Source organism: Sinocyclocheilus anshuiensis, unplaced genomic scaffold, assembly GCF_001515605.1.
Source record: "Sinocyclocheilus anshuiensis isolate Anshui unplaced genomic scaffold, SAMN03320099.WGS_v1.1 scaffold1239, whole genome shotgun sequence".
Classification (NCBI taxonomy): Eukaryota; Metazoa; Chordata; class Actinopteri; order Cypriniformes; family Cyprinidae; genus Sinocyclocheilus; species Sinocyclocheilus anshuiensis.
The window spans coordinates 1,346,724-1,357,899 of NW_015540949.1; the positions used below are offsets into that span (position 1 = coordinate 1,346,724).

Sequence of the window (11,176 nt, forward strand, 5' to 3'; positions counted from 1 at the left end):
TTTATGTAGTTTGTGTCATTGTTGAGATCTCTTCACAAGGCAAAGTCTCCATTTGCTCTTCCGTTGTTGTCTAGGAGATGCAAGTGAGATTTTTTTTCCATGCTCTCTTCCTTCCTTGTGGTTTTATCTCTTTCTTCCACCAGAGAATATATACATGAGCAAAATTTGTGAGTGTCTGACTACTTAAAGGCAGAAATTAAGACAATAAATTCTGAACCTAAACTGACCTTTTACACAGCTCCAAAAACACATTTCCTAAAAAGAATTAACCCCCCCACCTCTCACTGCAGTAGGAAAAGAAACACTGAAAATGTAGGAGTTCTTGGAATTCATAGTACACAGTTCAAAATCCTCCCTGATAAAGCCAAAATTGGTGTGCTTCAGATTTTACTAGGCAGATGTCATCTGTGTTCTCACAAACATTCTCTGCTCATACAAAACAAATGGGGGGATTTATGAGGTGGAATTGCTCAGCGACAGAAGCCAGGAAGAACATATTCTGACCAAAATCTGTTGTGTTCTGATGTCTGTATCTGTGAGTCAAAAACTGTATCAGAACAGAGGAAGCAATTCCAGCTCTTCACATCAATTATGTAAGAAGATAACAGTCAGTAAACACTTCACACAATAAACGCTGTATTCTCCCGATACCTCCTTCAAAAACATGACAATGTGTGCAAATGAACTCCCATGTTCATCAAGCTGTCAGAGAGTAACACACCACCATGTTTCTTCTCATTCTTCTTATGTAAATCTGTCACTTCACGTCAGTGTCAATCCCACAGTGAGTAAATATCATCCGCGTGATTACTCTTCATATGCAATACTGCCGTCACACACTGTTTAGCAATATTGGACTAAAATTAAAGAATGCATTAGGATGATTTCACATTCTGAACTTAATGAACCAAATAAACCCCAGATTTCAACACAGGAGGCAGAGCGGGAAACGTTCCGGGTCATGATGTGCCGAAGAGGTTTGGGGGAGAGGGACATGACCTTAAATATTCCAGCTTGTGAATGCCAAATACATCTGTGTTTGTCTGACAGAGAGAGAAAGAAAGAGAGCATCTCTATTTTTGTTCAGGGAAAACAAAACCTTTCAAAATGTGTTTTAATGCCTTTGAAAAAAACGAACAGGTTTTTTAAAAAGTAAAATGTTTTGAAAAATGCAAGAGGCCATTAGGGTGAATCAGTTGAAACGATCGAGAGAGAAAAAAAAAACATGAATTATAACCCCAGGTATTTGTACCTTAGGGGATTCAGTACACATACAGTATATACTTTATATAAATACTGAAATGACTTCTGGTCGCAATGAAAATTGTCTTGCCCTTGCAAACTCCTGCAATTTTTCTGTGGAGAATCTACCCTGTAATTTCTGCATAAAACCATTAGCCTTCCATATCTGTCCTTGGTTTACCAAACATCATAACAAACATTTCTTTCTTCATCTGCGGTAACTATCATTGCTGTGCCTCCGCATTTCCTGTTGACATCTCGGAAATTACTGACATTTTTGGCCAACGTCATCCAAATATCATAATTGCCCATTCTTTTCTGTGAGTTACTCTGGTCTCATTTCCTTATGATACCAGATGCAAATGAGAATATCTGTTCATGGCTGGGAGAGCTAGGAGGCGAACACTGTATTTAATTATGTTTGCGTTCAAATACTGTAGACAGACCATGTTCCAATTTAGAGTTTGTAACAGCTAACAGTGAATTTCAGATGCTTTCTTTTCAGACAGGTTTTCTGAGTGATTCTCACCACTCGTGCCCTCACTAATGAATGCAACCATGACTGCATGCAGCTCACAAAAAATAATTAAATAAATAAATAAAAAACAAAAATTGTATCACAGTCCAGCATCACAGAAACACACTGACACATGCTAATTAATCAGAGTGTAATGCAACACTCAAAATGTCAACACTGAGCAACAGTCCACTTTTAAATGAATATTCTGTACAAATTATGTTCAGTCAAAAGCATTTGAGGCACAATGTCAATTACCACAAAAATTAAAAATAATTTAAAAATACATAATTAAAAAAAGCCATCAATGGAAGTAAATAAGGGCCAGTTTCTGGAAGACTTAACAGCAGAAATGTGAACCTAAATGAAAAGCACTCGCCTTAATTCTTCTATTAAAACCTGTAAGGTCAGTGTTGCAAATCATTCTTTTTAAATTTACAATAATTTTTGGGTTCTGGGTGTTCCTAAAAGGTAGTAAAATTGCATATGACTTCATACAGAAAAGTAGAGAAGTTATTTTCCCCACATGAAAATATAGTACTTATAAAACCGTAGGTATTTTAACTTTTATAGACTAGCCTCATTTACTTTTACTGTAAGTGCCTTTTTAAAGATTTTTTATTTTTTAAAGAGAAAATAAATAGTGGTTATCAGCATTATTCCACTACCATTTTAGATTGCACTTAACTTGTACTGAATGTGGAATTTTCCTTTAAACCCACAAACGTTCCGTGTCATCCATACATAAATATCTGTACATCTGTGACATTTTAAGACACCAATCCCACGCATACCTGTACCATGTGTGCTTATTTAGATCTGGGTCAACGTTTATTTCAAAACATCCTTTAGAAAACAATCATCTGGATTCCATTTCTCATGCTTGCGTAGCATAACAGACACTCCTATTCAGGAGAGACAAGTTGAGGGTGGCCCAGACTGCAGGTAGGCACATGCAGTTATAATTATAAATGACAAAGAAGTCTCTCAGCTCTCAGCCAGCAGAACAGGAGTAATGAGGAGCTACAGTATGTGATGTATTGCTGATCATGCAGGACTGGAGTCATGCTGTGACTGTGCCCCTTAAGTCTTAACCCTGGTAAGGTAGTCTTAATGTGGATACATACGAGGGGCCTGCTGATCTATTAACGTCATCATAAATAATCTCCATGTGCTTATTGCTGTTAGATGACACATCTGTGGGTTTCGCAGATGGGTGGAGGTGTGCAGCAGATCATGCATGCTGTGATAACTGTATTCAATGCATCATTCAAGATTCTGGGAGTAGTAAATGTCACATAAGTGGGGTTTTTTATGAAGCGTATGAAGAAAAAAGCTCACTCTGTTTATGGAAAGTCTTCTGGATGAATTTACAAACAACAGACAAATTATTTTTCCTTTTTGATTTATAGCAGAACGATGCTGATTCAGGAAAACAAAGTGTTCCTGAAGTGTTGAGATACTTGGCCAGACCATTGCAGTTATTCCGTTGTTGCACAACTTACTTCCAGGCAGGCCTTGGCCTCAAAACACACAGGAGGTAAATCCAAGCAAACATTATGTGCCTTTCAACACACACAGAGAGAGAGAGAGAGAGAGAGAGAGAGAGAGAGAGTTGCAGTTGCTCTGGAATTTCCACACTGGACTTTATCCATTACCAAAACAACCTCTCTCTCTTTTCCCAAATCTAAACCCCCACTGAGCTGTGGGCAGGTCACAGGCTCATAAAAAAATGCCTCTCACACACACGTGCTTATAAACAGACCCATACAGGAGAGAAACAGCCTCAGTCCCACAAAGAAACGCCAGTGGATAAAAGGGAAATAGCAGAAGATCTAAAGAAGAAGAGTAAAAGCTGGTTTTGATGATCACACCACATTGCCAAACAGCTTTTGGGGATATGACGATAGTTATTGGCACAGGCGATTCAGAAATTCTGCAATAAAATCACACTCTTAGACCGTGATTTCAACAGTCAGGATCTGACTCTACAAGAGGTCTGTCGGTTTTTCAGAGACTGGTGCACAAATTCCTGAAAATATATTTCTTGCATCTTTATCGGTGAGTATTTGTTGATTCCTTCTGAGCAAATTTCATTTAATTTCATTTAAAATAATTTAATATAATTTGCTAATTCTTTTCTTTAAGGTTTTTTGGGATTATTTAGGTTTTAGTTTTTTGCCTTTAGGTTATGATCTGTGTATTTTGCATTATATCAGCCTATGTACTTTTGAAGTAGCAAAATAAACCATAAATTAAACGGTGCACCCAAATGTACTATGTGCAGACCATAATTAAATTTGATTACACCATCATCGCCTGTGGTGGTCCAAAAAAAACAAGCATTTAAATCACTCAAGCAGAAATATAATCATCTACAGCCACAGCACTTGTACCAAATCTGAAATTAAAAGTGTAAATGGTGTTCTTTTAGTGCACTTTGTAATAACCATTACTTGTGGGTTTAATTGAACTTTATTTTCCTTACGGTGTATGGTGTTGTCTCTTATTTTTCAGGAATGAATTCGGACTCGGTTGCAATGACAGATCTCAGTGGAAAGATGCATAAACTGGAGACAGTGTGCATCTTTGGAACAGGTGATTTTGGACGCTCACTGGGGCTCCGTTTGCTCCAGTCGGGATACAGTGTTGTATATGGATCCCGGGCCCCTAAAAACTCTCTGTTGCTGCCTAAGGGGTCAAAGGTCATGACTCATGCAGCAGCAGCTTGTGATGCACATGTGGTATTCGTGGCTGTGCAGAGGGAGCACTATGGATTTTTGAGCTCCCTGGCTTCAGATCTTGAGGGAAAGGTGCTGGTAGACGTCAGCAATAATCTCAAGAGGGGTCTGTACCCAGAATCCAATGCAGAATACCTGAGCAGGCTGGTTCCAGGGGTGACGGTAGTCAAAGCCTTCAACACCATCTCTGCCTGGGCACTGCAGTCTGGAGGACTAGATGCCAACAGACAGGTAAAACACACATAAACACAATTCATTCAGATGGACAGAATATACTTAGAGGCGGGTAAAACCGCAAATAGCAAATAAATGTAATATTTTTTCATGCTTCCACAAATTCACAAAAATAAACACATTTTGTTCAGACGAAGCAATCAAAGAACTGTAAAATTAGTGAGAGAAAATTATTAAGCCAGAAATTCTCATGCATCAATCTCCAACTTTTGCTGTTAATCGTTTAAGCAACAAGGGACAAAGCACAGAGAAGCTCTTTTGAACAGAGTTGTTTAAAATTTTATGAATCAAGCGGTAACACTTTATTTTAGGGTCTCTTAACTAGTTGCTTATTAGCATGCATATTACTAGAGTATTAGCCATTTATTAGTACTAAATAAGCACATATTAATGCCCTATTCTACATGCCCTTATTCTACATCCCTAATCCTACCCAATACCTAAACCTAACTACCTTACTAACTATTAATAAGCAGCCAATTAGGAATTTATTGAGGGAAAAGTCGTAGTTAATAGTGAATAAGTGTTCCCTATTCTAAAGTGTTACCAAACAAGCTTAACATACTCTCACAAAACAGCCTTGAATGAAGGTGTTTGTATGAGCTTTTGTCATTATAGTATGAACAAAAAGACAAATCAGACATGATAAATGGCATACCGCTGCACATCATATTGTACTTCATTTCTACTGTGAGGCAGCTGGATGACATATATCATACAACAAAAATGTACAGCTTCTCTACAAAGTACAAAAGAGCCATTAATGCATGTATAAATGTCTGTGTCCATGGCATAATGCTCTGTTATAGCAGTTCATTGTTCGTGAAATGAGGCAAGAGTCTCCCTCTTAGCAACAGAGTCTTTTTGTAGAAAAGTCATATTTACACCAGCAGGTGGTGGTTGAGAAACTGGCCAGATGGAATCTGAGCTCTGGCAAACTATTATTATCGCTATGTTAGTGCGTATGTTCTTTGACACCTGTTTGTGTGCTTCTCAATAAAAATGAATAGTCACACCCTGCCAAGCAGTCTATTTGTTATTATTTCTCATTTTGATTATAATTTCTTGTTCTTTTTTCCAAAGGCCAACTGTGACAACATATTGTATTGTTCAGGCTCACACAGCACATTGCTGTGAACTAAATTTAATTCCCAGAGGATATTTCACTGCTGTCTGAAACTATTAAAGAAGCATTTTGTTTCAAAAGGTTGTGTAAGTCAACAGAATGGCAACTTGTTAGAATAAGTCAAAAACTTGAAAATAATTTGCTGCATGAGTAGTTTTTGTGGTAACACTTTACAATAAGGTTCTCTTTGTTAACATTACTTAATGCATTAGGTATCATGAACTAACAATGAGCATTTTGTACCACATTTATAACTATTTAGAATTTATAAATTCATTGTTAATTCACAATACATCAATGTCAATTTAAGCAAATCCTACAAATTTATTAATATTTGTCGTAATTAACAGTAACATAGATTAAATATGCACTATATGCAAGATTTTCTGAGTATGACATAACAAAGTTCCATTACGAAATAAAAAAAAATCAATGTTCAAAACTGGTTTCCTGTCTTACCCCATTATCTGTGACAAGCCTACAATAATGTTTTTGTGCAGTCGGGTCAGATTTGCAGTCCCAAGTTCTGTAGCAGTGCACCTAGTAGTGACTTTAATGTTGATTTCTAAATATAGTCTGCTACTACTTATTCTTAATTCATGTTCGTTAACAATAAATTATCTAATATTAATGTATGCAACTAATAACTCAATTAATTGATACTATAACTTGAAATGTTCAAAAAAAATGTATTAGTAACCAATACAAAAATCAACATTAAATGGTGTAAAAGTAATGCTCATTGTTATTTCATGTTAATGCCATTGCATTAACTAATATCAACGTTTTTGGTAATATCAGATAGCCTACATAATTAAATGTAGTCCTACTCAAAATATTATGCAACAATATATCTTAAGTGAATTATTTCTGTTTTCTGTGACACTGTTTTTTTATTCTTCGTTTGTTTAGGTACTTATCTGTGGAGACTGTGCTGATGCAAAACAGCAAGTGGTGGACATTGCTCAAAGTCTTGGCTTCACTGCATTGGACAGAGGCTCCCTCCGAGCGGCGGCTGAGTTAGAAGATCTGCCCTTGCAACTCTTCCCTCTCTGGAGACTTCCTCTCAACATCGCCATTTGTTTAACAGCTTTCATATTCTTCTACGCACTCACAAGAGATGTTATCTATGAGCGTGTTACCAATGGTAAAGACATCGCTTTTCGCATTATGATCTCTCTGGCCAACAAGGCCTTTCCCATCGTCTCTCTGGTGATGCTGTCCCTCTGTTACCTGCCGGGTGCATTGGCTGGATTTCTGCAACTTTATAACGGCACTAAATACCATCGCTTCCCTGATTGGTTGGATCACTGGATGCTGTGTAGGAAGCAGCTGGGTCTGTTAGCACTGGCCTTCGGTTTTCTACATGTTCTCTACACTTTAGTTATACCTATCAGATATTATGTACGCTACAGGATAAATGTCTACACTATATCACTGGTAAGTTGAATACTTTTAAGAATACTATTCTAATATGGGCAGTTCATTTACTACCAAACAGCTCTTTAAAGGGGTCATATGATGCAATATACATTTTTCCTTTCTCTTTGGAGTGTTACAAGCTCTTGGTGCATAAAGAAGATCTGTAAAGTTGCAAAGACTAAAGTCTCAAATCCAAAGAGATATTCTTTATAAAAGTTAAGAGTCAACCACGCCTACCTAAAACGGCTCGTTCTAACACGCCCCCACATGTCTACGTCACGATGTGGGAAGATTTGCATAACGCCGCCCAAATGTTCACGCAAAGAAACAAGGCGTAACTTTTATTCTCGCTATAGCATTGTTGCTGCCGCCGCCATGTCGTGAAGGCGCTGTGTGTTTCATTGTGAAAGCGAAACTACTTTGGTTGGCCTTCCAAAAGAGGACGATATCCACTTCGTCATGCCTGGAGCTGATCCGTGCTGGTTGCTGAGGAAATACTATGGTAAGGGGCGTAACATTTCCGTCACACGCTTGAGGTATTCGGCCAATCACAACGCACTGGATAGCTGGCCAATCAGAGCACACCTCGCTTTTCAGACCGATGAGCTTTGTAAAAATCGACGCGTTTCAGAAAGGCGGGGCATAGAGGAGAAACAAAAATTTAACCTTAAACCGCATAAACACATTTCATTACACCAAATACACAAAATAATGTTCTTTTTAGCAGCATCATATGACCCCTTTAAAATAAATAAGAAGTAAAAATTAGCTTTCCAGAAATCAAAACAAACATCTTTCCCAATTTATGTCATAGGCCTACATAGGGTATTATTGGTATTCTTGTGAAAATTGCTTTTTTCTTTTTCTTTCTTTCTTTCTTTCTTCACAAAAAAAGTACCTTCATAAATTTTCAAGGTGCAGTAAGAGATTCCTAAGAAATGCTGTTGAAAGTGGATCGGATCGAGCACCAAAGTACCTTGTAGCCAATCACCAGTAAGGGGCGTGTCCACTTATGATGGGGGAGGTGCCTGTGTTGCATAGCATGTTTGTGACTTTGGGGGCAGAGCTATCAAGACAGGGGTAGCCTACAATCCTTTTAGGTAGGGGAGCATTTGTTTTGGTGATTTCAAATATCAACAGTGTTTCTCAGAAATCACTTACTGCACCTTAATGCACTAAATTTCTAAAAAATATAATGCTCTAAATTTCAATCCTGGCTGACATCAAGACGTATATGGAACGCCCACTTTTTAAGATCCAACAAATTCCCGAGTTCATCAAAATAATAATTTCTTTCTTGTTTAAGATCCTGTTTCACTAATAATAAATGTCATATTACTAAAGTATATTTAGTTGCAAATGCTGTTTGATGACTTTACAACTTCTAGTTTACTACAAGCTACATTAGCTATGAAAAATTGTGACACACACACAAAACTTGTACACTGACTAAAGGATAAAGCTAAGGAACTAACTCATGGTGTTTTGCAGGTAAAAGATAATAATACCTATGAGTTTGACAACACGGCGGCCTGGCGTTATGACTCCTACTATTCCATGGGAATTCTTGGATTTGGGCTGTTTGTCCTACTAGGAATTACATCCCTTCCATCTGTGAGCAACTCCCTAAACTGGAGGGAGTTCTGTTTTGTACAGGTATTACATTGTCAGTCTGTGGAAATGCATAAATTTGAGTGTCACTGAAAATTATTTTACTAAGTTTAGAAAGCATAATACAATATGGGCAATGTTGGGTTTTTTTGTGCGGACTGAGAGCTGAAAACACAGTATTGATCAGAACAAATGTATCCGGAATGTTTTTAAAATTTCAATGTTGAATTTTTCACACATTGACAATGATGTTTGATCAAATTATTTTTCTTCCTTTCTTTTACAGTCCAAACTGGGCTACATCACCCTGTTGCTCTGTACCGCTCACACATTTCTGTATGGCTGGGACAGATTTCTGAAACCTGCATCATATAGGTGGTGGATGCCTCCAGCATACATGTTGTCTCTGGTGGTCCCCTGTGTGGTTCTGATTCTAAAGCTAATCCTGATCACTCCATGCGTGGACCGCAATGTCACCCGTATCCGTCAAGGCTGGGAGAGACAGGGCAAGATTTCAGCAAATGGCAGAGACACAAAGACAAACCATCCACTCATAGCGTAGCCATCTTTTAACTGTATGAAAACTGTGTGTTGGACTTGCCCTGAACTCTTCTGCTGAAAGTGAGTTTAAAATGTTGCAATGAAAAAGTGCAGAGAACTAAGACTTAATTGAGCAATTGACTTGGGACTCAACTTGGACTCAAAATTAGAGACAACACACATCTTTAGGTCTAAAAGAAAGGAGACATATTTCCAGAATACCACCATTGTTTAAGCAAGAGGAAGTCCATCAGGCACAAAAAGTATTGCTTGCTTACTTATATTTTGACTGTCCCATATTTTTCAGTGACTTTTTCTACAGGTTACAGTGTTACACCAGTAGGTAATGACATAGCTGTTGAACCAGTCACATTAAATGTACAATTTGTTAAAACACTACTTCATTTAGGCACAAAACAAGTCATCATCTTTATGAACAAGTCATTGCAGTCACTCTACTGATTCATTCAAAACACTGATTCAGAAACGAAACATTTACTGCACAATGCACAATTCTGCTTTGGTTTTGTCTGGATTTGATCTTGTTGGCAGAGCCTTAGACTTTAGACTTGACTTGGACTCATGACAGAGACTTGAGAACACATCTGCTCAAGTGTATGGAAGCCCAGATGAGAGCTAGAGAGAGTTTGACTTCTCAATACACCTCACTACACTGCTGAGCGGCAGTTTCAAATTACAGTTAAGCAACCGTGGGAAATTCTTTGGAGCTGATCCTCCAACTCACATTGGTGATTACATCTCACATGATCTCACATTACTCTATAACCTACAAATTGCATTTAAGGCCTCTTTACACTTGGGACATACTCACAAATGCATATATATGTTTTGACCATATATTCATAGTGCATCGCAACATAACCAATCCATATCATCTGTGTTCATGTTAGAATTCGTCTATACCCTTTAAAGAATACAAAGGAATACAGAAATGGTGGGGCTTTTATTAGAGCACACTTTTCTGTATTGTGTAAAGCACTTGTCTTTTTTATTACCCGTTTCCTCTGGGCTGTTTCCTCTCAAGAGCCTCCCAGTGGGCTTTTCGCTTTAGATATTATCGATCCAAAACTGAGCAGCAACTTACTTCTTGATCTGTTTCTGGGTCTGGGCTTTCCTGTCTGCAGGAAAGCTCATCTTTCTCTCTCTTGTGAAGTATAAAGGAGCTGTCAATCACATCGGCATTCACCTTCACTGGTGGATGGCCCTTCCTGTATAGTGCTTTTATGAAGAATTGCAAGCTGCAAAGAGTGTAGCTTAGACCAAAATAGCAAGGCTCATTTTGTGACAAACATAACTGAAAATCTGTGGGCGCACCTTTGAAGAAAACTAATAACTTCACTTATACTGAGCACAACAGCACAACTCTGAGTGTGTTTATCAATAAATATTGGATATTCACTGATTTTGATTTTATTTTTGTATTACGTATATCAAATAAAAACTGAAATGCACAGCGTTCTGACATTTACACTTGCATTAATTTTAAAAAAATCATGATTTATATGCATGGATGTTTGGAAGGACTTAGCCATCACTGGCAGCAAAAATCATGCTGAAAATAAATTTCAAATAAGGTTTGATTGCATCTATTTAGACAAATTGAGGAATACTTTATTGGTTTTGTTGGTTGCTAGTACAATTTCTTACATTGTATATGTTAGATTTAATATATTCTATTCTCTCTCTCTCTCTCTCTCTGTATATATATATATATATATATAT

The 11,176-nt window shown here is 37.6% G+C and overlaps 1 protein-coding gene across 1 annotated transcript; it reads left to right on the plus strand.

The window, feature by feature from the left end:
- Positions 1–3,491: 3,491 nt before the first annotated feature.
- steap4 (STEAP family member 4) lies at positions 3,492–10,879 on the plus strand. Its single transcript, XM_016488064.1, has 5 exons — positions 3,492–3,820; positions 4,277–4,731; positions 6,773–7,300; positions 8,774–8,938; positions 9,180–10,879. Exons 2-5 carry the CDS (start codon positions 4,279–4,281, stop codon positions 9,453–9,455), a joined length of 1,422 nt encoding a protein of 473 aa, XP_016343550.1. The 5' UTR covers positions 3,492–3,820; positions 4,277–4,278; the 3' UTR covers positions 9,456–10,879.
- Positions 10,880–11,176: the final 297 nt, after the last annotated feature.

Coding starts and splice junctions, on each gene's coding strand:
- steap4 (XM_016488064.1), top strand. CDS start 4,279: ATGAATTCGGACTCGGTTGCAATGACAGATCTCAGTGGAAAGATGCAT. Junction 7,301..8,773: donor ATGTCTACACTATATCACTG/GTAAGTTGAATA, acceptor GGTGTTTTGCAG/GTAAAAGATAATAATACCTA. Junction 8,939..9,179: donor GGGAGTTCTGTTTTGTACAG/GTATTACATTGT, acceptor TTTCTTTTACAG/TCCAAACTGGGCTACATCAC.